This window comes from Salarias fasciatus, chromosome 7 (genome assembly GCF_902148845.1).
Source record: "Salarias fasciatus chromosome 7, fSalaFa1.1, whole genome shotgun sequence".
Lineage (NCBI taxonomy): Eukaryota > Metazoa > Chordata > Actinopteri > Blenniiformes > Blenniidae > Salarias > Salarias fasciatus.
The window spans coordinates 9996298-10021575 of record NC_043751.1 but is presented as its reverse complement, the minus strand read 5'-3'; the positions used below and the strand labels follow the sequence as shown (position 1 = coordinate 10021575).

Here is a 25278-nt window from a genome sequence, read left to right as displayed (position 1 = left end):
CTTCAGTTGTTCTGACATCCTCCACTAGGGGGCGCGCCACTTTCTGTCAGTGATGAAGCTCTGCAGTCAAACTTCAGTCCAACACACAAGGTGACACAGACACTGCACTTCATCCTCACACACTGATTGAATCATACACAAAATGGATTTCTTAGCTTTATTTTTTTAAGTGATTATTAAAGCCCGTCTGCAGGTCAGAGTCCTGAGTGACAGGCTTCATTTGGGCGTCTCTGTGTTTTCAGTGTCGTCCGGCCGCTTCCTGCAGAGCATGCATGTCTTTCCCTGTCCTTCAGTTTGCAGCTCTCCGCTCTCCTTGGCCAATGCAGCAGCAGATACCTGCAGCAGAGGCGAGCAGTGCAGTGAAAACTCGCACACTGTGCTCTCTGTGTGCACACTCGGTCAACCGAATCAGCCGCTGGATTATTTATCCTTTTGTGGGAAGCTGCATACAAAATGTGTTATTCCTGATGAGGTGCAGAGCTTGCATGTTCTCCCTGTGCTTGTGTAGTTTTTTTCCATGGTAATCAGGTATCATCAGATTTTCCAAAAACTTTCCCTTGGGATTCATTTATTTTATTCTGAATTGATTTTAGTGAACGACTGTGCTGTTGTCTGGATGACAGGACATTTTGTCTTCATTTGTTTCCACCTTTACATTTATCACAATATCATACTGATGAAAATCTTCATACATCAAGCCTTCGTCGACTGGATGAGGAGCAAAAAGATGTCCCATCAAAATTGAAATAATTTTGATCCATTTTTAAACTGTAAAATTCCACAAATCTAAAGGATGAAAGTAAAATGCTACAAGAAGAATCGTCTGAGAGGTTTTGTGGGTTCAAAGGTCCTGCAGAGCTTTAGAACCACTGACAGATGGAATAAGTCAAGAGTAGCTCCTCTCTGTTGTTTGCATTATACATTCAAACAATCAAGCTATTTCTATTGTTTTATGGCTAATGATGGATTTGACTTAAGAAATGCAAACTATTAGGGAATAAACACTAAACTGAGGCTCCTTATTGTGTTGGAACTGTGACGCCCAAACACACATGAGTGGATTTAAAGACACTAAAGACACTTTACTCCACCTGAGCCAAAAATCCTCTAACACATTAAAACCTACATCGATGCAGATGTCAACACACACACACACACACACACACACACACACACACACACACACACACACACACACACACACACACACACAGATCTGGAGCAGGAGATTTGCAGTTTTTTGATTTCAGTCGTCTTTTATAAACCGGGACAGAAACTCTATCTGCTTGGACTTCTGAACTCAAAGAACTCCTGTGAGGAATTCTAGAAGGTTTAGATTCATTGTTGCCTCTGCTGGACTTCAACTCTCTCCCACCAGGCCAAGAAGGCCCAGCACAGAGATATTTGGGTTTATTATTTTGATCAATGTCTTTATTTCGATCAGTTTCAGTGTGATGCAGCCAAGGCTGAATTACTTGTGAAGTTGTAGAAATTCTTCACAATAAATTTGAGGGTTTTTTTGTTGTTTTTTTTTTTGTTTTTTTTAATATAACCTCATCCTAACCTTAAGCTACAGCAGGAAATGTCATAAAATAAATGATAGAATTACAGCCTATTTCCATATCGTCCCATCTGGTTTGCCATATTTCGACCATCTACAGACTCATAAATGAGTCAGTGTGTGAAAACCCATCAGCACTTTCGCTTGATCGGCTCAGTCTGTTCATGAGAAGCAGATTAAAGTTTTTTTTTTTTTTTTTTCCTGTAAAAATCTGCTCAGTGTGATCATTTTAATCCACAAGGGGTGAATCAACCAAACCTGTATTGTTTAATCTTTTGTCATTCAACCGATTTGTGTCGGCCCTCCGCCTGGACACGAGTGGGTTTGTAACAAACAGCCGCAGATGGCGGGCGATGCCCCCCTCCGAAGGCTCCAGGTGCTGAGGAGGCACCGGCGGAGGAAGGTGAGTGTGTAAATAATGCAGGCAGGCAGCAGATTCAGGGGCTGTGACAATGAGTCAGCAGCAGCTCAGAGGGAGGGGGGCCGCTCTGCTGAGAGGGTTTCAGGACCAACAAACACACATGCATCTCCACTGCACACACACACACACACACACACACATATAGTGGAGGGGTCTTCATGATGATGCACGCCTGACGTATTCAAGAATAGCATCTGTTTATTTTCCACAGCCACAGAAAATAACTCAGGAGTTTAAAGTGTTTTTTTCTTCGTTTTCTGCTGCTGCTGCTGCTGTGCTGGGAGGGGACTGGCACAGAAACTGCCTGAAAAGCATGTCAGACTTAATGATCGGTGTATTGATTCGCTTGCTTTGCTGAACCTGCATATTCATGCTCATTATCATGAGGCGCTGTGGGAAGATGAGGGGAGCGAGGGCGAACCGCGAAGCAGATGAGGTTAGAGGGAATTCAAGATGTCTGTTCAGCGGCCATATTGGCAGGTCCGGGACGGGCTCGGGACGTCCGTCCTCCACATGTCTCAGCCCGTCCTCCTGCAGAGTGCTTTTACCCGCAGACAGACGCCACTCTGAGGCTGAGTTTTGGAGATAAAGCGGCAGTGTTTTCGCGCTCCTCCTCACTCAGAGGCGTCCTCTGCGGGGGTTCGTTGGGGTAAAGTGCTGAAGTCTGGCTTTCCTTGAGGACTGCAGCTACAGTAGGAGGGCACGTGCAGAGGGCACAGGCGCTGCAGTGGCTCGGGAGCCGGGAAAGGCAAAGACACGGGATGAGATGGACGTCCCGGGAGGAGGAACAAAAACATGAATGATCACCACAGCAAAATCCCGGATACAGAAAACTTTAAGAGCATAACATTTTGAAAAATAATACATGTATTAAAGGAATTAAACCTATTGGCTCAAAGAGAGATGAGACATGCATTTGATTCAGCATGTTTTCTCTCGATTTACCTTCCAGCTGCAGAAATGTGTCCTTTAGGTATTTCAGGAATTTGAATGGGAGCTGACCTTGTGTTTGTTTGCTGAAGAAATAAGGACATTTTAATCCTTTAGAGGACAAATTCTTAAATGCATTTATGACTTACTGAAGTCAGTTGAGTGGATTTACTGAAAAGCATGAAGATGCTTTTGAACATTAGGGCTTCAAAATGTGTCTAAAGGGACAATTTTGTGTAAAATGCGATAAAATGTTTCTGCCTGTGAAAAACAGTTATTTTATCTTGTTTTTTCCATAGATATCTTTCATTTAAAATTGCTGTTTTAGAAGAAATAAAACCTCACAAGTGATTATAGACCGATTGCAGCCATTTAGATCCTCAGACTGTTTCCTGCTTTTCTGAACACAGAGACACTTATTCTGACACACAATAAAGCATCCCTGACTCCGTTCAATCCAGTTATATAATGACAACAACACCATCCATATGAAGCCGTGACACACACTGAGGTCAGGACTTTACAGTAAAACAGAGAGACACTCAGAAGTGTGCTTGTGCTTCTGACCAGGCATGGTGAGAAAGAGTATTATTCACCAGAATGAAGCATACTGACCATCATCACGCTGCTAAATAGACAGTTGTGTTATAGATTTTTTTTTGTCTTTGTGAGCTTTTTGCCATGGCAGTGAAGGATTTTCTGTTCTTCATTGTGCCTGAATGAGAACAAGACATGTGCAGCCGTCCGTCCACCTGTGTTGATTCAGATGAGAGATGAGTCAACAATAAGCGCGGCTTTTTTTCTTATAGCCTCATGAAGTGGGATGATTTGGCGCTGTTGTCCTGGTTAAACAGCAGAGCGAGACCGAGGCGCTTTCATCGCATTGAGGCGTCTCAGTTTTGTTATGTATGTTTCATAAAGCATAAGATAAAGCATTGTCATTCAACAGGTCAGTATTCGTTCTCAATGCAAATAAAACAGCACTGAAAGCTTGTGTGTAAAAGGTGGCAGCGGTGTGAAGGAAAGCTTCAGCAGCGTTGCTCCTGTCACGACTGCTGCAGCCAGCAGAGGTCACCATGTGTTCGACTCGGTGAGCTTTCAGCTTCCAGAGACGCCAGCTGCAACAACGCCGGCTCACCTTCCAAATCGGCCCGGTGTCGGCCCGGCGCTCAGTCCTAACTCATGAGGTTTTCTCATGACAACATTATGATGGCCGGTGATGTATACATATAATTTCCTGGCGGTGCGCTGGCTGCCTGTATGTGAAACCTGCAGGGACCGCTCTCAGGAGAAAGCACTCTCTCCATTTGTCAGCGTCTGACAGGCCTTCTCACCAGAGCTGCTGCCCGCACTGCAAAAAGTTAGCTTTCAAAAGTTACATAGTCCCACATTTGATGTTTAAACTGAAATCAGATGGTTTGAGCTAATCTATTGTTGAAGATTTTTTTTTTTAATATTGAAGTTTTATTCAAGAAAAAACTGCAAGAATTCTGTGGTTTCAGCCTCTAATGTCAGAATTTGGCGTCTTCCCCTGGATTACATAACAGTGAATATCTTTGGGTTTAGTCAAAACAAGACATTTAAAGGTGTCACCACAGAGACACATTTTCAATGAATTAATGATGTGAATATTTTAAAATTCCATCAGTACTGACAGTAAGGTACAGTTTAAAGCACTGGAAACAGTTTTACTTTTAGATCCACAATCATTAGGTCATTCGCAGGAGACTGAGGAGGATATTTTTTGCAGCGTGCTCAAGTCTCCACGAGCCTTTACAGTAAATTCAACCAGCAGTCCAGTTAATGTGTCCAGGCCAGGAAGACTGACATGCTGCTCCATCATGGTGCAGTATGTAATGGTCCTGCTGTCTGGGGTCCGTACGCCCAGCGACACCGGCGCTAATTTATGTCCTATAATGTGTCCTCTCAGGCCAGAGTCTCACATTCAGCCTCATTATTTGGGTGTTTTAGGAAAAGTCGTGACAGATGTGAAGGATTTTACCTGAATAAACCCCCCAAAAAACATAACAGGATAGATTTATACAGTGAGGATCAAAAGGTTTGAGGAGAGACGCCAGCGGTCAGGCGGAGCAGCAGCAGCGTGTCGTGAATGATAAATGACTTTTACACTGTGGGTAAAAACATCCAGTTAATTAAATGAAAGTGTGCTATGAGGGATGAAAGCTGGCAGCGGCGAGGGAGGAAGGAATAGTTCGACAGTTTGGGAAATATGTTCTGATATAGATGTCAATCGATAGCACTTTCTGCTCCGCTCGGTAAATAGAAGGAGCAGCTGATCGGCTCAGTTCAGCTTCAAAACTGGAAACGCAAGGAAACCTCTCGTTCTTCAGGTAACACAATCTCCCCTTCAGGCCCTCGGAAGCTCTGTGTTTTCATTCTTCGTGCTGTAACTCGGGGACGTATTACCGAACGAGCGTATCTGACACAGGCCAGAGGGCACAGTCAGTCCGGTCAGGTGTGTTGTTCCAGGAGAATGAAGAAAGTGAGACAAAAGCAAACAACGTGAGGCAAGAATAAACAGTGCTAAATCTAAATAGAACAGGCAAAATGAATAAACAGGGACAAACATGACTCAAAACTAAAGCAGATGGAAGTGATCTGAAACAAGCGACAAAAGAATGAAAATTACCAAATCAACCAAAAGTACAAGTGTAATTCTCTTTCTGTCAGAAATATGATGAAAAAAAGAAAATAACACCTAAACTTCTAAAAAAGAAAAAAAAAAGAAAGAAAGGAAAAAAAAGAGAGTGGATAAAAAAACCCAAAGCTACAAAAAATATTTATAAATGAGATATAAGTAAATGAGATATGAGTCCCTCTTTGAGCAGAACAAGACTAACTTAAAGGAAGAAAAGAAGAAATTTAAAAAACAAGACATTTTCACTGCTGACCCTGAAGGCATCTCGCCTCTAAACAGATTGACCTCCTGTTGACCTCCTGTTGACCTCCTGACGGTGGCCCAGAGTCCCGTCAGCACGAGCTGCGAACTCCGCCCTCGCGCTCCGCAGTGGTACCACTCTGTGGTTTTGTATTTGTCGGACGCTTCCCGTGATGAAACTTGAAGCTGGAAGGTCACAGCACAACTTTGGTTGATGTAAAGTTTTGAATTTTTCTCCGCCGGACAAACCGGCTGACGCTGCAAACCGGGCAGGAGCAGCATGTAAACCGAGATCCTCATCACCCAACACCGCAAGGACATTTCCAGACGCAGAGCATTGATAACAGATATCCCGCCCTGCTGCGGGGCTGGAACAGAGGAAGAGATGAGGGTTACAAGAGTCTGGCTGTCGGTTACAGATTCTTAAACCTCAAATTGCACCAGTGCTAGGGCCTGGAATCAGCTAAAGATCCAAAACTTGTTTAAGCAACCATCTCTTGAATACTTGAAAACTTTAGAAAATAACAATTTAGTGAAGCATGTGCAGTCTTTTTTTCGTCTTATGAAAACCTGATTATCTTTTCGAACTAATCAAAGATGGTTATTCAAAAGTTTAACGTCACTGTGTGTGGTTACTTATTCTGAGCTGTATTGTCTCCACTCCGCTTGAGGAGGAAACATCTCGACGCCACTGAAACCTGGAAGATGCGGCGCTCTCGCCGATGATGGGGAACTCGGCTCTCTGACTGCCGCCGCTTCCTCTGGACGACATCGCGTCTCCCACGCTGCACTGCTGCGTTGATGTAGGGCTGTCAGTCGCCCGGAGCAAAGAGGTACATTTAACCGGCCCGAGTTTCACAGAGACCATTTGTGGACTTCCACAAGGACGAGGAAATTATGGACGTGCCCTTAATTATTAAACAAGTGTGTCAGCAGAGCCTGGCCTGATGGAGGTAATGCGAAGAGGAAGTGGGCCAGAGAGAGGGCCTCTGGGATCCGGGGTGGGGTGGGGGGGCAGTAAGACCGGCCGGTGGGCTCGGACCGGGGAGTGGGGTGGTGTCGGACCCAGGGGGACTCCGGCTCCAGCGGGGGGAAGATCCAATAATGCTGTCAAAGCTATTTTACACATTGTTAACATGCAGAAGCTCTAACCTTGTTAATGGTGCACTCCTGCAGAGATGTGGTTTGACAAAGCTCTAAAGCCGACACCAGAGGACAGCTGTGATTTGATACACGGTGGTCATATGATACTGTGCGTGCACAGCTGACTGGGCCGCGGCCACCAAACATTTTGGATGACATCGACAGGAACGGCAGCGCGTTTTCATCCAAGGGATACAGGATGAGTGTCTGTCTTCAAAGAAATCGATCAGGGAATCAAGAAGCCTGACTCAGGCGAGCCGGCTGTGCTTGTGTGTGTGTGTGTGTGTGTGTGTGTGTGTGTATGTGTGTGTGTGTCAAAGAGAGGCAGGGAGGTAATGAGCACACACAAACCAGAGCACATTTGCATGCAGTCGCGGCTGGAGGCGCTCATTCCTTGATAAGAACACATTTGCCTAAAAGCTGACAGAAGGCTTTTCATTCAAAGAGATGTGCTCAGGTTGTGTTGTGTGTTCATGGAGGAGGAGGAGGAGGAGGAGGAGGAGGAGGCCAATCGAGACACGCTTCTCTGACCGACAGCCCCTCCGTTTGTCCGACATGCTGATCGGGGATTACTGGGACGGCGGCTTAAACCATCACAGATTCAATTAGATGTTCCTCATTAGCATGCAGAGGCTGACATCTGGGACCTGTGTTGACCGGAGACTTCGAATAAACATCCGCCAGTGTTTGTGTGCACTGAACCCTCTAAAGAGATACTTTATTTCTTATTGTCAACAAACCCCATGAAGACACAAAAGCTAAGGAGTGTATTTACAGTGTGTGTTCTTCCTCCAGGCCACTGAGCTCTGCCGGTGATTAAAAACAGGATCGTTGCAGTTAGAGACATGTTAGCTTTTGAGCTTATTTGTTCTTGTAAATACTCACTGAAGCTCTTCTCCAGGGTGGGAACCGCTCCACCCCGATCCACTGTTGGATATTTCAGGTGTTTCCCTTCTTCTGGACTCCTGATCCCAACAATGAAGTCATGAATCATCTCGTCTGAGCATTAAAATGCTGAAAAAAGCTCAGAATAAATCCAGATTGTAAAAGATTGATCCTAACATCTCCTGTGAAAGATGAACTTCATGTATGTTTAGAATCCCTCTGTGGGCCGTCTAGTTCACCTATGCCCAGAGCCCTGATGACCAATTATGTCAAAGATGAACATGAAGAGGAAGACATTGTGAGAGCTGAACTGTACTTGAAGAAGCTGAAGTGTCATCTTTTTGTTTGGGAAATGTTCATTTTTGAACATTATCTTAGGTTGAATCTAAGCTTTCAAGACATGGGGTAAGTTTGTATGTGGTCTGCAAAAAACTTTGTACGGCTGCCGTGAGACTGACTGACAACATGCCAGATGCAGCATCTGAATGAACCTGAGACATCCATCCATCCATTTTCCACCGCTTATCCAGGACCGGGTCGCGGGGGCAGCAGTCTCAGCAGAGATGCCCAGACTTCCTGTCCCCAGACTCTTCCTCCAGCTCTTCTGGGAGGATCCCAAGGCATTCCCAGGCCAGCTGAGAGACATAGGCTACGTTCACACTGCAGGCTGAAGTGACCCAAATCCGATTTTTTTGCCCCTATGCGACCTGTATCGGATCTTTTCCTGACAGTCTGAACGACACAGATCCGATTTTTTCAAATGCGACCCAGGCCACTTGGATATGTGGTCCTAAATCCGATACGTATCGGATCTTTTGCCATGCGACTTCAGTCTGAACGGCCAGGTCGCATTTATCCGACCTGCACGTCACGATGTGGGGCGCTGAAGACGTGAGTCTTACCGTGAGTGTTAAAAAAAGGCGCTCGCAGACGCACATTAAGGGAGTTCTTGTCATCCGAAAATTATTATTGAACTCCGTATCATTAAAGCCTCTCATCACTGTCCCCCCACTCCTGACTGCGTTTCTCTGTTGCTGCCGCTGCCCCACAAAACGCCATGGCCAAAAACTTGGCTCTCTTCCTTCTCATTCGCTAAATTGTGCAGCGCCAGGACAACGGGGAGGAAAAATAATAATAATATCCACACGCGCGCTCTCCCTCGCTCCCTCTCTCTCTCTCTCTCTCTCTCTCTCTCTCTCTCTCTCTCTCTCTCTCTCTCTCTCTCTCTCTCTCTCTCTCACACACACACACACACACAGGGCCGGCCCGGGCTTCAGAGGCGCCCTAGGCGAGCCCGAGACGAGCGCCCCTTGGGAGCGTGTTTTTCGAGCGGTCCCGACATTTGTTGAGCGGGGGGGGGGTGCGCTGAGGAGCGATGCCGAACAATACCGATCAGTGCCGGGCAGCGCCGAGGACGAGGAGCGCAGTGCGTCGGACCGCTGCACAGCGGGCCACACGGAACACAGAGCGTCGTGGCGCCCCTTGTACGACCGCGGCGCCCCCCTCGGGACGTGGCGCCCTAGGCGGCCGTCTAGTTCGCCTATGCCTAGAGCCGGCCCTGCACACACACACACACACAGAAGGAGCTCGGAGCGGCTGATTAGAAGCGCAGCACTGAAATGATTGCTCACTATTCAATTGTAAGAATACGTGTTTGATCAGTTCTTAAATAAATCATCGACGCTTGAAAAGCTGTAGATTTTGTATGTTGTTTCTGGGTTCCGCAAACACTGAAGCGCGCTGCTGCGTGACGTCGTTCTGTCCTCTTCTGCGCATGCGGGACACTTTTGGGTGGTATTCCGTTCAGACGGGAGATCACATACAAGTCGCATTTTATTGTAAATGTGAACGAACTCGCAAAAAAATCGGATTTCACAAAAAAATCCGAATTGAGCATTAAGCCCTGCAGTGTGAACGTAGCCATAGTCTCTCCAGCGTGTCCTGGGTCTTCCCCGGGGTCTCCTCCCGGTGGGACGTGCCCGGAACACCTCCCCAGCGAGGCGTCCAGGAGGCATCCTGAAGAGGTGCCCGAGCCTCCTCAGCTGGCCCCTCTCGATGTGGAGGAGTAGCGGCTCTACTCCGAGCTCCTCCCCAGTGACTGAGCACTTCACCCTATCTCTAAGGGAGCACCCAGCCACCCTACGAAGGAAGCTCATTTCAGCCGCTAGTATCCAGGATCTTGTCCTTTCGGTCATGACCCAAAGTTCATGTCCATAGGTGAGGGTGGGGACGTAGATTGACCGGTAAATCGAGAGCTTCGCCTTTCGGTTCAGCTCCTTCTTCACCACAACGGACCGATACAACGACCGCATCACTGCAGCCGCTGCACCGATCCGCCTGTCAATCTCCCGCTCCATCCGTCCCCCACTCGTGAACAAGACCCCAAGATACTTAAACTCCTCCACTTGGGCCAGAATCTCTCCACCGACCTGGAGAGGGAAAGCCACCTTCCTCCGGTCGAGGACCATGGCCTCGGATTTGGAGGTGCTGATCCTCATCCCTGTCGCTTCACACTCGGCTGCGAACCGCCCCAGTGCATGCTGTAGGTCCAGGTTCGATGAAGCCAACAGGACAACATCATCTGCAAAAAGCAAAGATGAAATCTGAGACATATAGATTTAAAAATTCACTTTCAAATATCAGGTTTGTACAGTGTTAAAATGAAAAACCAACAGAAGCTACAGTATATAAAAGAATTACAGCTTATGTCAGTGAAATCTCTTTCACATTCAGTCACACAAAATTCCTCCATAAAAAGAGAGTATTCAAAAATATCTGAATAACATTGCTGAATTTCATTTTTAATTTTCCACAAACACTTTAGTGTTTAGCCTGATTGCTTTACCTTTTAGCTTAATTTTAGATTTTATTCTTAATATATAAGTTAATTTACTTCATTATTTATTTTATTGTTGTTTTTGTTGTTATTTAGTTTACTTAATTTAATTACAGCAGTAAAAAACAAGCTGCAGACCTGTACTATATTACTGGAAGGTAATAGAATATAACAATATACAAATATGGAAGCTTCTGTCACTCCTGCTGTAAAGCAGCAGCCCATCTAACACAGAAAGTGATGCTTATTTAGAGATTGAAACTTATTATTTAAACACCGTTCTTGTCCCGGCTGTGTCAGTCTATTCCCAGACGGTCAAAGAGAAGACGAATGTAGTTTTAAAGCGACTTAACAGCAGTAACGTGGAGTGTCGGTGAAAAATATGACACTCCGCGGAGCTTTGTAGGACAAAGAACAGAGAAGCGGGTTGTGTAATGTGCTATCTGACGGCGTGATGCTATAGTTGTACGTTGAAGTGTTTGGATTAGAGCGATGCATCAGAGAGCAGGAAGCCGGCAGAAGTGTTGTGAAATCCTCTGCAGCTACCGAGCTCCACTTCTGTGTGTTATTCCTGTACAGTGGGGAGCACCGTGACTCAAGAGAGGGAGAAAGACAGAGAGAGAGAGAGAGAGAGAGAGAGAGAGAGAGAGAGAGAGTGTGTGTGTGCAAGGAGAAGAGTGGGATCAGTGCCAACTCACCCCACCCTTACTGCTGCTGCTGCTGCCTGCAGAGTGAGGAGTGCTGCATTTCCTGAGGGCAATGCAGAGGAATGGAGAGGAGGCTGTCTTCTGCTCAGGTCACCATACAGCAAACACAAACAGAGAAACTGAGAGGGACGGACACACCGAGAGAGAGAGAGAGAGAGAGAGAGAGAGAGAGAGAGAGAGAGAGAGAGAGAGAGAGAGAGAGAGAGAGAGAGACAGATGGACAGAGACAGATGAGCTGCAGTATTCACCACGAGGCCTCTGCTGCCCAATGTTCAGCTTCACGCCATCGGAGGACTCGAGTGGGAATGAATCATCCTGACACCCCGAAAACTGCGCCTACTTGTCTCGGCTCCATCGCTCACTTTCCCTTCCACGCTTCTCAGTCCGGTCTGCTGTTTTAGGGTGACTGCCCCTGACAGCTGCACACGTTCAATAAGGAGAGACCCCTCCAGCTGACAGTGTGTCCAAAATCAAACAGGGAGTTCTAGAGTATGCTTTGAGGAGACATCGGAAGTCATCATTTAATCGGCTGTCAATAAATATGTTTTAGTTTTCTCCTGGTAAAATAACAAAATGAGATTGGTTTTCAGCCGATGTGTTTGGTAAATGATTGCCGGTGAGTTTTACAGTTCGAGAGTGTGTCTTATCAGTCAGTTCCCAGCCCGAGCAGTGTGCACTCAGCACGTGCAGCCTGTGTGAGAACAGGGGAGCTCTTCGGGCGTCTTAGTTATGTAGCGACTCGCAGGCAACGACAGAGGTAAGTGGCGCTCTCCTGGGACGGGAGGATTAGCGTGGAAGCATTACCTGAGCCCCATGAATCACTGCTAATGGCTTCAGCGAGAGGGTACTGGAGTACCGGGGTGTTCTGGAGTTCTGTAACAATGCACACTGCAACATATTCCTGCTGCCGGTGTCAAGGATGGATGGTCTCCTTGTGCAGATATACATCTATATTCACCCCCTCCCCCCCAATCCCCGAGCCAGAATCAGCATACACCAGTGGATCCTTAAAAATTTATTGAAGTTAATGTAAGATGAAATCATAAGTGATATACGAAAGAAAATAAACAAGTAACCCTTGCATAGATCACAGACCATGCCTTTGTCATCACGTGACAAACTGAACACACCGTAGCATAATCCTCGGTAAACACAACATGACGATGACGGCTGGGTTGGGGAACACAATCCGAGTTTGGCTTGCTTGTGGATGAAAAGAAGAGCAGAAGAGTTCAACAGTCCTCCAAGCGCTTAGCTCCCAAAAGGCCCCCCGCTTTGTCCCGGCCGCCGATGAACCGTGTATTCTCGACAGAAAAAAGAACAAACTCGCCGTCAGCCGTCACACTTCGGATACAAACAACAACCTCGCATTGTATTGTCACCTTTGGTGAGTGAGGTACACAAACATCCCGACATTCAGTCCCGTTTGGCGCCTCCTTAGCAGGCAAAAAAAGAGCAAGTCCAGTATTAAGACTTTATTTTTTCTTTCGATAAACGAGAACGCTTTGAAACCGGTGAAGTACAGGGGGAGGGGGTGTGGCTCAGGCCCTGTTCAGACACCGTGGACATGTTTCCCACATCGCGGTCGGGCCGAGCGTCACGTTGAAAGAGCAGTTCAGTCCTAGAACAGAGACAAAGTCGGAGAAACTAGCCCTTAATGTCCTCGCTCACATTCAAGGCCCAGCGATCGGCCACCTGGACGCCGGACCCCGTCTCAGTGGAGCGGCCGGCGCTAAGGTGCTTTTAGGGAATCCAGCCGAGGACACGCTTCACAACACTTCTCTCAACAGGGCCTTACAGGAAGATGAAAGCAAGGGTTTCTCTCTCTCTTATTATTATTAATTTTTTTTTTGTAACGATGCGACTGCATTATAGTTGATCTGCAGTTTGAAAGGCAAAGCTCATGCAGTCTTCCGTCGACCATGCAGTTTTTTGTCTTTTTTTTTTGCGATCAGTAGGTTTCTTTACATTGTAGCAGGAGGTTCAGCAGCAGAGATTTGGAAAAAAAAAGTGGGAAAAACAAACATGAACATGGTGTTTTGGGGTGAATCCTTTTTCTTCTTTGTAGTTCAAAAAGCAAAGAGACAAACCGTGTTTTTCCTGTTTTTTTTTTTATAAGGGTACACTTCTCCATATCATCTAGTGTAAAGCAAGTGTTCAGAATACAGTAGTTTCTCGATCATGGCTTGCTGTAGGAACATACTGCTTTGATATTCCAGTGTAAGGCATGTCCTTCCTAAAGCTGTCGCGTTACGGTGCCATCCAAAACAAACCAAACAGGCAAATAAGATCACACTTGTTTTTCATACATAACTGCAGTATATATTGGTTACTTTAATTTATGTCACTATAACTAAATTACATTTGGTTCTCATGAGAGTTCATCCTTTAATAGGTTATTAGTGTCATTTTTTCAGACCTTCTTGCTCGTGTTTGTCTGCAGAAGCGTAACACCGGACAATAAGCTCGACAAATGAACATGTACAACAGTTTAGGCACCTTCTCTGACTTCAGTCGACTGAGGGGAGATTCTCGCCCCAAGTGCATTATGGGTCCTTCCTGCGGGCTCCAAAGAGCCCCTCAGCAGCAAAACAGCCAAGATGCTCAGCCGGAACAGACATTTTTCCTTTTTTCTTTTTTTCTTTTTTTTTAACAACGTCAGCCTTTACGTTTGACCCCGCTGACCTTTACAAAATCCCAGAACGAAGGTTTTAAGAGGTTGGTACATAAACAGCCCTGTTGTGAGTATCTGTCAAGTGATTTGCAGTGTCTCTGACATTCAAAATAGATTTGTTTTCCTATTAATTTCTTTCTTTTTTTCTAAATACAAAAAGCATCTAAGAAACAGGTTATCTGTTATTCTATTGCTGTTAAGAATGCATGTCTGTTGGGTAATTGAATGTGTAGCACCGTCCACACATGCCCCCCTACCCCACCCACCCACACGCATACACACACCTACACACACACACACACACACAGCAAAAAGCAGCAGCGGTTAATGCGAGGGGTGTCTCTTGTGTTTGCGTCGGACTGTTTCATGCATGGTACAAACACCGCTGCTCTCAGGAATCAGTGTCAAAGACGAAGAACACCAAAGCAAGCTATCTCCTGATAGCTGGAATCATGAAACTATTCTAAATTTGATTGTTTTTTAACTGTATATATAGCGGAGGATATCGGGTATTACTTGTGCGTTCGGCAAAATGAATGAAATATTCTTCAGTTGTCATCATTTTTTCATGATAAGTAACCGACATCTGGCATGTTTCACCCCGTCTGAGGCAGATTCTCTTCAGCATGAAAATCGCTTCCAAACTGTGTCCTAAATTATATATAATTCTATAATAATAGAAGATTATTCGAAGGTTTAAAATAAAATGATTTTTTTTTTTTTCTGAAAAGCTCGCTGCATGTTACAGTAACAAGACAATCGTGTTCGTCCTGTACTAGCACCACAGAGAATAGCCATTGCACCAACAGAAACAACTATGACATTCAAGTATCACTGCAGTGGAGCTCTTTTCTGTTTTTTTTTTTTTTCAGCCTGCAGGACAGAGTGCTAGACAGAGACGCGGGAGAGCGTACAGTACAAAATCGTCCCATCATTTGGATCAATTCATCTTAACACTGAGTGTCGACTGATGTGCAGTAGCTGGATATTTTCAAGTAGTCATTAAAATTTGTTCCTATCTATCTGCAGTCTGCCCGTCTGGAACATTACGCTGAGGAGAAACAATGCGCGGCACACGAGCGAGCTCAAATAAATAAAAAAGCCTCACTCCTAAATAAATATTTCAAGCAGCAGATTAAAACAATTGTGCAAAAGACGGGCTACACTTTGCTGTGCGTCCAAATGCCCAATAACTGCAGGGTTACATTTTTTTTTTTTAAAAAGCTAGATTCACCTTGTCGGATGTGTTCAAGCACACTCAGGTGTTTTCCTGTGACACGACAGCACCTGAACGCGGCACTGTTTCAGAAACACTAACACATGAAACCAGTCAACCTCACCCCTGGAGGGGGAGTCACGCAATCTCTACAAAACTCACTACCAATGAATGTCCTGATTGTGCGCAGCTTTAAGTGGAAAAGAAAGGAGCGGGATTGCGGTACACTACTCGTCCTAAGTGCTCGTGTAAAGGCTATGCTTTGGGACTCTCACATTCAATATTGCATGGCTGCATTTTTACACTTAAGGTTCCATTTTGCATTATGGTATAGGAAGCCCTGCATTGAAGCTTGCAGCTGTGCAGCAAGTTTGCAATGACCTCGCTGAGGTAGAGACCCTGAAAGGATGCATGGTGCACACAAATAAAGAGAGAAACATAATTAAACATCGTTTAAAACAAACCGTATGAATATTCCCTTTTGTCTTGGAATGGTAAACATGCAGAGTACAATACGTTGCTGCTTAAGGGCATAATTAAGTGCGTGAACAGCATGAAAACTGGGTTGTGCATGATAGCATGGATCATCTTATTTTCTTTTTCTTCCTCATTTTCCCACAACAGTCACCTGCTTTTTCAACCTTGCTCAACCAGCATCATTGTTAACATTGTAACAAACATTAAGAGTAAAACAGACGGCAAAACCAGCTCTGCTCATCCACACGAACACCACTGTACACAGAGGCACTTTCACTGGTCCTGTTGGTGAAAGGGATAAAGGCACTAGCAACTAATGTCTGAATAACTCTCTGAAACGTGACGTGAAGTTTGGTGGCGATCCTTCTGCGGCGGATTTGAAAACCAATACGTACTCAAATCAGAGATTGAGATGGAAGCGTGACTAAAAATGTGTTAACTTTTCTTGTTCAAAGAAGGTCCATGCACTGCACTATTGACTAATACTGTAATTGGTTGCTTATTGTGATTATATGCATTTTTGATAATACTTATTCAGTTTCTTTGTCTACCTTTAAATTAGGAACTCTGCATCCTCATGATGGGTTTGGATATATTTGATCACAATTCAGAAACATCCAGAATTTGATTTCCTTAGTTTCCCTGATGATAGGGCACCGCAGAGTGCCTGAATTGCAACAAGCTGTATACTCACGTCATGCATTAAATATACCAGGATACAAAAGTACCTTAATTGATAGACCATAATGCAGGTAACTTTTTCATGCTATGATCTCATTTATGTACTGTTCCCTTAAGTTTAACATTCAATTTCTATACTTCTAAATGATTAGCATTTCAAATTAAAAACTCATCCAGTGCACTCAGTATGAAAACCGATGAGAGGGGAGGGGAGGGAGATGGAGGCAGATATCCAAAAGAACATCCTTTCCTGTTACGTGAGATATGTCTCGTGCATGCCGATATCAAAATGGGGAAAGTCTCTAATCATGCTCGTGTGAAGCTCACTTTATCATTGTGCTGTGTTGCATCTAAAGGGTATGGCATTGAATCACTTGGTGATAACACAATTACAGCAGCTGCTGGAAAAGAGCAGCGATGCAGATGTCCGTGAAGCAAGTAGATCACCATCTGTTTACATCCAAAGAAGAGAGATCAGTCTTCCTCCTATAAGGTGCTTTGCTGAGTAGTAGATCCTCTGGACGGAGCGGGAGGAGAGGAGGGAAAGTTTCAGGGGAGGGTGGAGGAGGTGGAGGTGGTGGCGGCGGCGGTGTTGGTGGTGGTGGCAGCGAGGTGAAAGGGTCTCCTAACTTCTTGGCGCTCACCACTCCGGCTGCAGATGCTCGCCTGTCTGCAGTCGTCTCTGGTGCGTTGTGCGACTTGCTGAAATGTTGTCTGTACTCCATGCATAAGATTAGAATCGTCACGCCGTGGTCTCGGGAGACAGGGTGTGCTCTGCATCCTCCAGGGAGCCGTGGATATGCGCAATAATCAATGTTTTTTCTTCTCGATATAACTATATATTTGTAGGATCACAAGAATTAAATATTCTATCTACCTGTCATATACTCTAACAGCTTTGTTTTTTCTGTGTCCTTTCTGAAAAGCTGAGCGTAGTAGTAGGCCTAATGCCATAGAGCGCTTTGGGGAGATAAATGAAGCATTCCTACGTGATGGTCTACTCCACATATGACAGTCCCATTGAGATCCTAAAGTTCCTAACTAGTGTCTAAACATCTGTAAGCAGCTTGCTTTTATTTACACAGTTTTGGTTGGCTATAGTGCAATTGCCAGTTCTGAGGTTTGCCTCCCTAAAATTGTCGATGCTATTGTTTATGTCTCCATCGATCTCCATGTACTCTGACTTGCTGACAGTGGACGAACTACGGCGGCTGGAGTTGGTTTCAGAGGGGATGTTGGGGTTGCTGACGTTGAGCAGCTGGGCCTGCTCCTCTCCCTCGGTCTCCCTGTGGTAGAAGTAGTTGAAGTTGGACACAATGACAGGCACTGGGAGTGCAATTGTCAACACACCAGCGATGGCGCACAGAGATCCCACGATCTTGCCCCCTATGGTGACTGGGACCATGTCCCCGTAGCCCACAGTTGTCATGGACACAACGGCCCACCAAAATGCATCTGGGATGCTGGTGAAGTAGGATCCTTGCTCCTCTGCCTCAGCAAAGTAGACAGCGCTGGAGAAGAGGATGACTCCAATGAACAGAAAGAAGATCAACAATCCCAGCTCTCGCATGCTGGCCTTGAGGGTCTGCCCCAAAATCTGAAGTCCTTTGGAGTGTCGTGACAGCTTGAAGATCCTGAACACCCTGACCAGTCGGATCACCCTGAGTATGGCCAGAGATGTTGCCTGCTCCCCCACCCCCTCGCTTTCTGGGTCTTCAGCCAGCTCGGTGCCGAGCGTGATAAAGTAAGGGATGATGGCCACTATGTCAATCATGTTCATCATGTTCTTGAAGAATGCCGGTTTGCTTGGGCAGGCCAGAAAGCGTACTATCAACTCAAAGGAGAACCAGATAATACAGAGAGTCTCAATGACAAAGAAGGGGTCAGTCAGGATATTTGGCTTGTAATAAATAGTTATGTTTCCCACTCGTTCCATTCGACCCGCTGGGTCTTCTTTCAGCTGTGGTAAAGTCTCTAAACAAAATATGACTATGGAAATCAGGATCACCATCACAGAAACGATGGCGATCCCTCTGGCGGTGCCTGAGCTTTCTGGGTGCTCAAAGAGGAGCCAGATCTGACGCTGGAACTCCCTCTCCGGCAAAGGACGCTCTTCCTCCCTGATGAAGCCCTCATCCTCACGAAACTTCTCCATGGCGTCCACTCCCAGCTCGTAGAACTTGATTTCTTCAGAGAACATATCCAAAGGCACGTTCACTGGTCTTCTCAGTCGACCCCCGGACTGGTAATAGTACAGGATGGCGTCGAAGCTTGGGCGGTTTCTGTCGAAGAAGTACTCGTTTCTGAGGGGGTCAAAGTACCGCATTCGCTTTTTGGGGTTCCCCAGCAACGTCTCTGGAAACTGGGAGAGAGTTTTCAGCTGCGTCTCAAACCGAAGACCGGCGATGTTGATGACCACCCTCTCACAGCACTCGTGGTCGTTGTGGTCTGGGGGGTAGGTGTCTTGAGGGTGGCCTGGGACAGCCGAGGTCTCATCCATGTTGTCTCCTGCTACCACGGTCATTTTGGAAAGAGGAGGAGGAGTTGGCGAAGGAAGAAGAGGAGGAGGAGGAGGAGGAGGAGAAGGAATCGTGTGCCGGAACGCTGGTTAGTCGGACTGAGCAGGCATTCAGGGTTGGGGGGGAAATTTTCCACTCCTCAGCTTCCCACACCCCTTAAACTGCTGGAGACGTCCCCAGATACGAGGAGGCTGGTTGGCTGCTGCGCCTCAGTGCGGCTCCACTGCGGTTCTCGCTGACTTGACCATTGCTGCTCTCCGGTACATCTGCAGCTGTTGTTGCTACTGCCTCTGTCACCCAGAGAAAGAGAGAGACAAGAGAGAGAGAGAGAGAGAGAGGGAGGGAGGGAGGGAGGGAGGAAGGGAGGGAGGAAATAATGGGATCAAACAGCCAAGATATTTGCTGGCTTAGCATTTTCTGCAGTTTAGTTATTTATTTATTTACTTCTCTCAGCTCGTAATTAATGCAGTTATCCAACAGAAGAGGAAAAAAACACGACAACTATAAAAAACATCACTGGTAGAAACACTTTAACTCTGCCTGACATGCTCGGTCCACACTTTGTGTTGATTACTCCTTTGAAATTCCTTCACATGATGACTTGGTATTTTCATCAAGTCATTTCAGTACAAGTGTTTACTTTAGTTCATCAGTGAAACGCTGCAGTTGTGTCTGAAGGGCGCACAGCAGCGATTTATGCTTTACCCACGATCAGCAGACTGAATTATGATGTGACGCATAACATTTGATACTACACCAACTCATGTTTCTCCATGCATGTACTCTATAGGCCCATTGCGGTGGAATTATGCGAAATCCGTACACAGAAGGAAAAAAATGCCCTAAGTAAAAGTGTTTAACATCAGCAGAAGCTGTCATGAAGAAGACAAACTCATCGTAATCTGGCGCTATAAATCAGGAGTCCCGGGGCTTACCGTGAGTAGATCTTGAAAGGTCTTGAATGCGTCTTATCCTCGAGTAAAATCATCCAACAGCAGGGAACCAGTGCGCGTCATGTGGCAACTTTACATCGCAACTACTGGAGCATAAAAAAGCCTTAATGCGCCGATAACCATCCAAACTGCGGGGAAGCGGGATGCAAAATGGAAAAAAAGCAACAAAATGAAAGTCGGACGACTCTAACGAGTCGGTGATGGGGTGAAAAAAAGGGAGAGAAAAAGAGACTGCAAAGCTGCAGCGTCGATAGTTGCTTGCGCGGCGGCACGGCGGTGTGAAGAGCTTACAGTGTACCGCAGGAGAGAATCTTGCGCTGCAAATCGGGGGGGAGAGATACATTAAGGGGCAATAAGCGAGCCCTTGACATTTCCAGACATCACTGCATCAGCAGAAATCTGCTGCTTTTTTTTTTTTTTTTGCAACCAGACGAGATGACGGGCAGAACGTGTTTTCAGCGCAGCGTGGAGAGGCGCAGTCACAGGATGAAGAGGGAGGGAGGAAAAGAAAAATGCAAAGGTGCGGAGCCGAGAGAGGGTGAGGTGCAGCACAGACATCCGAATGTTTTCTCGGCAATGTCAAGTATGTTCTGCTGTGCATTTACATGCGAGTGCAGAGGAGGCGAGGGAGTGGAGGGGAGGGCAGAGGAGTGGAGTGGTGTGGAGAGGGGAGGGCTGTAAGCAGGAGCAGGAGCGGGAGGAGGAGGAGGAGGAGGAGGAGGAGTTGGAGGGTTTCGACGCAATGCAGACCGGATCTACTAAAGCACGCCGCCAGAAGTTCTCCATACAGCACAAAAACAAGAACGCTTGTGTGCCAGCACTGGCGCAATTACACTGCAAGGAGAGACGATCCTCCAAACTCGCCCCATGTAAACACCTGAGATCATCTCAAACTCAGGAAAATAAACCCATCTTCAAACGCTGATACATTCAAACATCATCTTTAACACTGTATCACCACATATTGTGCAGAATGCATATATGGAGGAGTGGTGTGAACCTTGGTTAAATCATTTAGTGAGTAACAATTCCCAGAAAGATGGCATGCTGTGTGACATACTGTGTGTCTCAGAGCTTGTATGCAGGCTGCGCAGGTCTCACACTAAAGATCTGGTATTCCATGACACTGATATCTGCTCAGTGTGAAGTCATTGCTACATTTTGGCCTCAGAATTCGAGCAGGCGTGAGGAGCGAGCGGCAGAGGAGACGATCGAGGCTCTGCAGTTTCAGCACCACGGACAGCGCACATCATTCATTCACCGCAGGAAATCCCCAAAACAAACACAAGGACCAAATCAGATTTAAACGTGACAGTGATGTCCATCAGAGTGGATGAGTGAATTAACTGATCTGATTAGCTTGCAGTTTTTCAGAACTCTCTCCACTTTAGTTAAAACAATATCCTTCATTTGTCACTATGGCATTTTATTTAGTTAATTGGTTTTATGGCGAAAGAACCCCGATGTCTGCTTTTCTCCATCATTCTGCACCTCATCTGATAAAGTGTAAAGCTAATCAGTGTAAAAACAAAATAAAGAACTTGCTGTTTTTTTTGTTTGTTTTTTTTTTGGGGACTCCGGCCTTTTTGTTGAAATAATGAAAGATGACAAGTGGTATAGTTTGTTATTCATTAATCATTTATATATAAAAAGGCTTAACTTAAGTTCACATACATGTTTTAAATTAGAAAAATAAATATTTTATTACATTTAAAAGTCACAATGAGTTCTTGTCATGCAAACGTTGCATTATAATGCTCCAGTCTACCAGCTGCAGTGCAACCTGAATGTTTTTGCAACAACACAGAAGTAAATTGCAAGTTTGCATTATAGAAGCTGCATGAGACAGGGAAGACGTTGAAATACAAAAAACGCATTATATACACAAGGCTTTCTTTTATACAAACAATACGTGGTCATTTCTGTAGTCTGCACAAGAGGAGGTTGTTGTTCTCCTTTAGACGATGCACACAGTGTTCATGAGGGCAGCTTTTCCATGCGTTTGCACCATAAGGTCTCTGTAGGCTATAACACCAGCGACGTAAGAATAAATATGATCCAGTGCCACTGTCGTGTCCTGTGGTGGCTGAGATGGAACAACAGGCTTCATTTTAATCCTGGAAGTAAGCAGAAAACAAAACCCAGCGTGTTAACATGAGGAGGGACAGAAAGCAGGCTGGAAACTGGAGGAATACATGCTGAGTCCGAGAGCGTGATATCTGCGGGTTATTCCTAAATCAACAGATCAACTTGCGACAGTGTGAAAATATGCAACTTTGAGTGTTATTATTGCACAGTGGTGCCTGAGAGGAAGCGATGTCTGCAGGAATATTTATCATCCACACAGTGGCGCTCAGAGCTCATTTGTTCTGACAGCTCTGATCAGACTCATGTCATGGATCCCTATCTTCTAATCAGACACTCATAAAGAAATAATACTAGCCTAACAATACCAATACTAATAATACTACTACTACTACTAATAATAATTATAATAATAATAATTCCAATTTTTATAACACTGGTTTAACGTTTCGACCAGTGAGGATAAAAAAAAAAAAATTCTTAAAATCCTTTTAAACCTCTTTTCAAATTGAAAACAAGCTAATTGGGTAGTGAAATGTTAGGAAACATTATAACGCTTTGAGATGCATTACTCTTGGCAAACACGCGCTCGAGATATTTCATTTAATATGAAAATAATAATCATAAACTCCGTGGAGACTGCGCAGTTTGAAACGAACTTTTCCATCCATTTGTGTTAGTTTGAATCCATTTGCGTGAACATGCGGCGGTGATTTGGCCGTGCGCCACGCTGGGGACTGAATGGAGCGCTCCCAATGCGTCACAGAAACTTTAATGTGCGGCTGAACTTTTCACTAAAACCACGTTTGAATAATTTTTATTTGAAATATAACTGCAGTGGTATTTAATCCACAGCTCTCTTCTTGCTGATTGTTTTCATTTCTCAGCTGACCCCGTGTGTTAAAATATGTGGAGCAGTGGGAGGAATGATTTTCCTCTTGTCGTCTGCTGGATCCAGTTACACTGAAATAAAGCCAGTCACTACCAGGTTTCATGGTGAACTCTGAGGCACCACTTTTCTGAATCAGTGGAGGCTAAAAAAAAAAAACACCTGCAGCATCCGACATGGACAACTCTGAACTGCACTTCCACTGGAACTCACCAGATTTAAGAGCGTCCTCCTCTTCCTCCTCCTCCTCCTCCTCCTCCTACACATCTGTCAGCCTCCCTGTGTACGTCTCTGCCACTGAGATCACGTTTGGATATGTCAGAGCTTCCAGGTCGTCGCTTCCCCGATAGGACTCAGTCTTGGAAAGCGAGTCGTTGCTTTTGCAGGAGTCAGTGTCGCCGAACGAGAGCAGCTGCGACTCCTGCACCTGCTGTCCGCAGGTCACGTGCACGTACTGAACATTTTCCTCGTCGTCGTTCTCTCTGTGGTAAAAGTAATTAAAATTGGACACGATGACGGGGACGGGCAAGGCGATTGTGAGCACTCCGGCGATTGCGCACAGGGAACCCACGAATTTGCCCCCCATGGTGGAGGGGCACATGTCTCCGTACCCGACTGTGGTCATGGTCACCACAGCCCACCAGAACGCATCAGGAATACTGGTGAATTTGGAGTCGGGGTCTTCAATCTCTGCGAAGTAAACTGAGCTGGAGAATAAAACCACTCCGATGATGAGGAAGAATATGAGCAGCCCAAGCTCCCTGAGGCTTGCGTGGAGCGTCTGGCCGAGAATCTGCAGACCCTTGGAGTGCCTGGAAAGCTTAAAAATCCTGAAAACCCGCACCAGACGGATGACCCTCAGGATGGCCAGAGACGCAGCCTGCTGGCTGTTGCCCTGGTGCTCGGCCAGATCCATCCCCAGCGTGATGAAATAAGGAGCTATGGCCACAACATCGATGATGTTCATGACGTTTTTGAAGAAAGCCGCTTTGCTGGGACACGACAGGAACCTCATGGTGAACTCGAAGGAGAACCACACGATGCAGAGAGTCTCCACCATGAAGAAGGGATCTGTGAAGGGACTGGGTGCTGTGCCGGGCGCACTGCCATTCACCTGAATGTCTTGGACTATGGGGACCTCTCTGAACTCAGGCAGTGTCTCTAGGCAGAAGATAATAATAGACAACAAAATAACCATTACAGACACGATGGCGATTATCCGTGCGGGTCCCGAACTCTCCGGATACTCGAACAGGAGCCACAATTGGCGCTGAAACACATTGTTGGGCAGCGGGCGGTCCTCCTCTCTCGCCAAGCCCTCGTCATCTCGGAAAAGCTCGATGGCTTCCTCCCCAAGTTCATAAAACTTTATTTCTTCCAGGAATATATCCACAGGTACGCTGACAGGCCTCCGCAGCCTCCCTCCAGACTGGTAATAATAGAGGATGGCATCAAAGCTCGGCCTGTTCCTGTCGAAGAAGTACTCGTTCCTCAGCGGGTCGAAGAAGCGTATCCTTTTGCGCGGGTCTCCCAGCAGCGTGGCGGGAAAGCGAGACAGGGTCTTTAACTGCGTCTCGAAGCGCAGGCCGGAGATGTTGATGACCACCCGCTCGCTGCACTCCTGGTCCGCCGGTTCCAAGTCAGCAGCGTCTTGGAGCAGAGGAGTGATGACCACAGTCTCATCGTGGTTCTCCTGAGACACCACAGTCATCTTTTTTTACCCCTCGGAGGGTAAAATCCTCCGCTCACCTCCCGGGTGCCTTCCTCTTGCCCCTGTGTCCAGGCGTCCTCCCGACTCTCCCTCTCATGCAGATTCAGGCAGGTTCCCCCTCCCCACCTTCCCCGTTCCTGACTCCCCCAAAAGCTCTTCCTTGTCGATGAAACAAACAACAACAACAAAAAAACAAAAAACAGTTGATTTACACGCCCTTTTGTCGGATTAGTGCCTCTGAGCTGTCAACTTTCAATAGTGCACACAGATCTCCTCTTGCACAGGCTACACCAATGGCTTGAGAAGGCTATCATATTCACTCCATTTTAAACTCCAAAGCCCTCCCCAAGTTGGAAGACCAGATGACACTTGTTGCTGCTGCTGCTGTCCCTCTCCTACTGACTCACTTCACCGGATCAGTCATTTCCAAGTAAACAGGCAGCAGCACCAATATCTACATCTTTATGGTTCCCCTGCCTCAAGAATCTCACAAGTTAACGCCCATTCTTGCTTTGCCGGGGTTAATTTATTTACAGATTTGGAGCGTGTGCTGTCCTCTCCCCGCCTGCAGGTCCTTCATTCATGAAATCATGGGGTTATTCTTGTCAGGAGGGGGAACCTCGAGGATGAGGGTCTCTCTGCTTTGGGTCACTGCCACCTTTTTAAAAGCTACGCCATGACAAATACAACT

At 46.1% G+C, this 25278-nt stretch overlaps 2 protein-coding genes across 2 annotated transcripts; both read right to left on the bottom strand.

Annotated features, from left to right (window-relative positions):
• Nucleotides 1-14929: 14929 nt before the first annotated feature.
• On the bottom strand, nt 14930-20075 carry LOC115391494 (potassium voltage-gated channel subfamily A member 1-like). Its single transcript, XM_030095768.1, has 2 exons — nt 19885-20075; nt 14930-19239 (listed from the first exon to the last, which is right to left on the bottom strand). Exon 2 carries the CDS (start codon nt 18952-18954, stop codon nt 17479-17481), a length of 1476 nt encoding a protein of 491 aa, XP_029951628.1. The 5' UTR covers nt 18955-19239; nt 19885-20075; the 3' UTR covers nt 14930-17478.
• Nucleotides 20076-23135: 3060 nt separating this feature from the next.
• On the bottom strand, nt 23136-24600 carry LOC115391801 (shaker-related potassium channel tsha2-like). The gene has a single exon (XM_030096155.1). The coding sequence runs from the start codon at nt 24585-24587 to the stop codon at nt 23136-23138; it is 1452 nt and encodes a 483-aa protein (XP_029952015.1). The 5' UTR covers nt 24588-24600.
• Between the last annotated feature and the right edge of the window lie 678 nt (nt 24601-25278).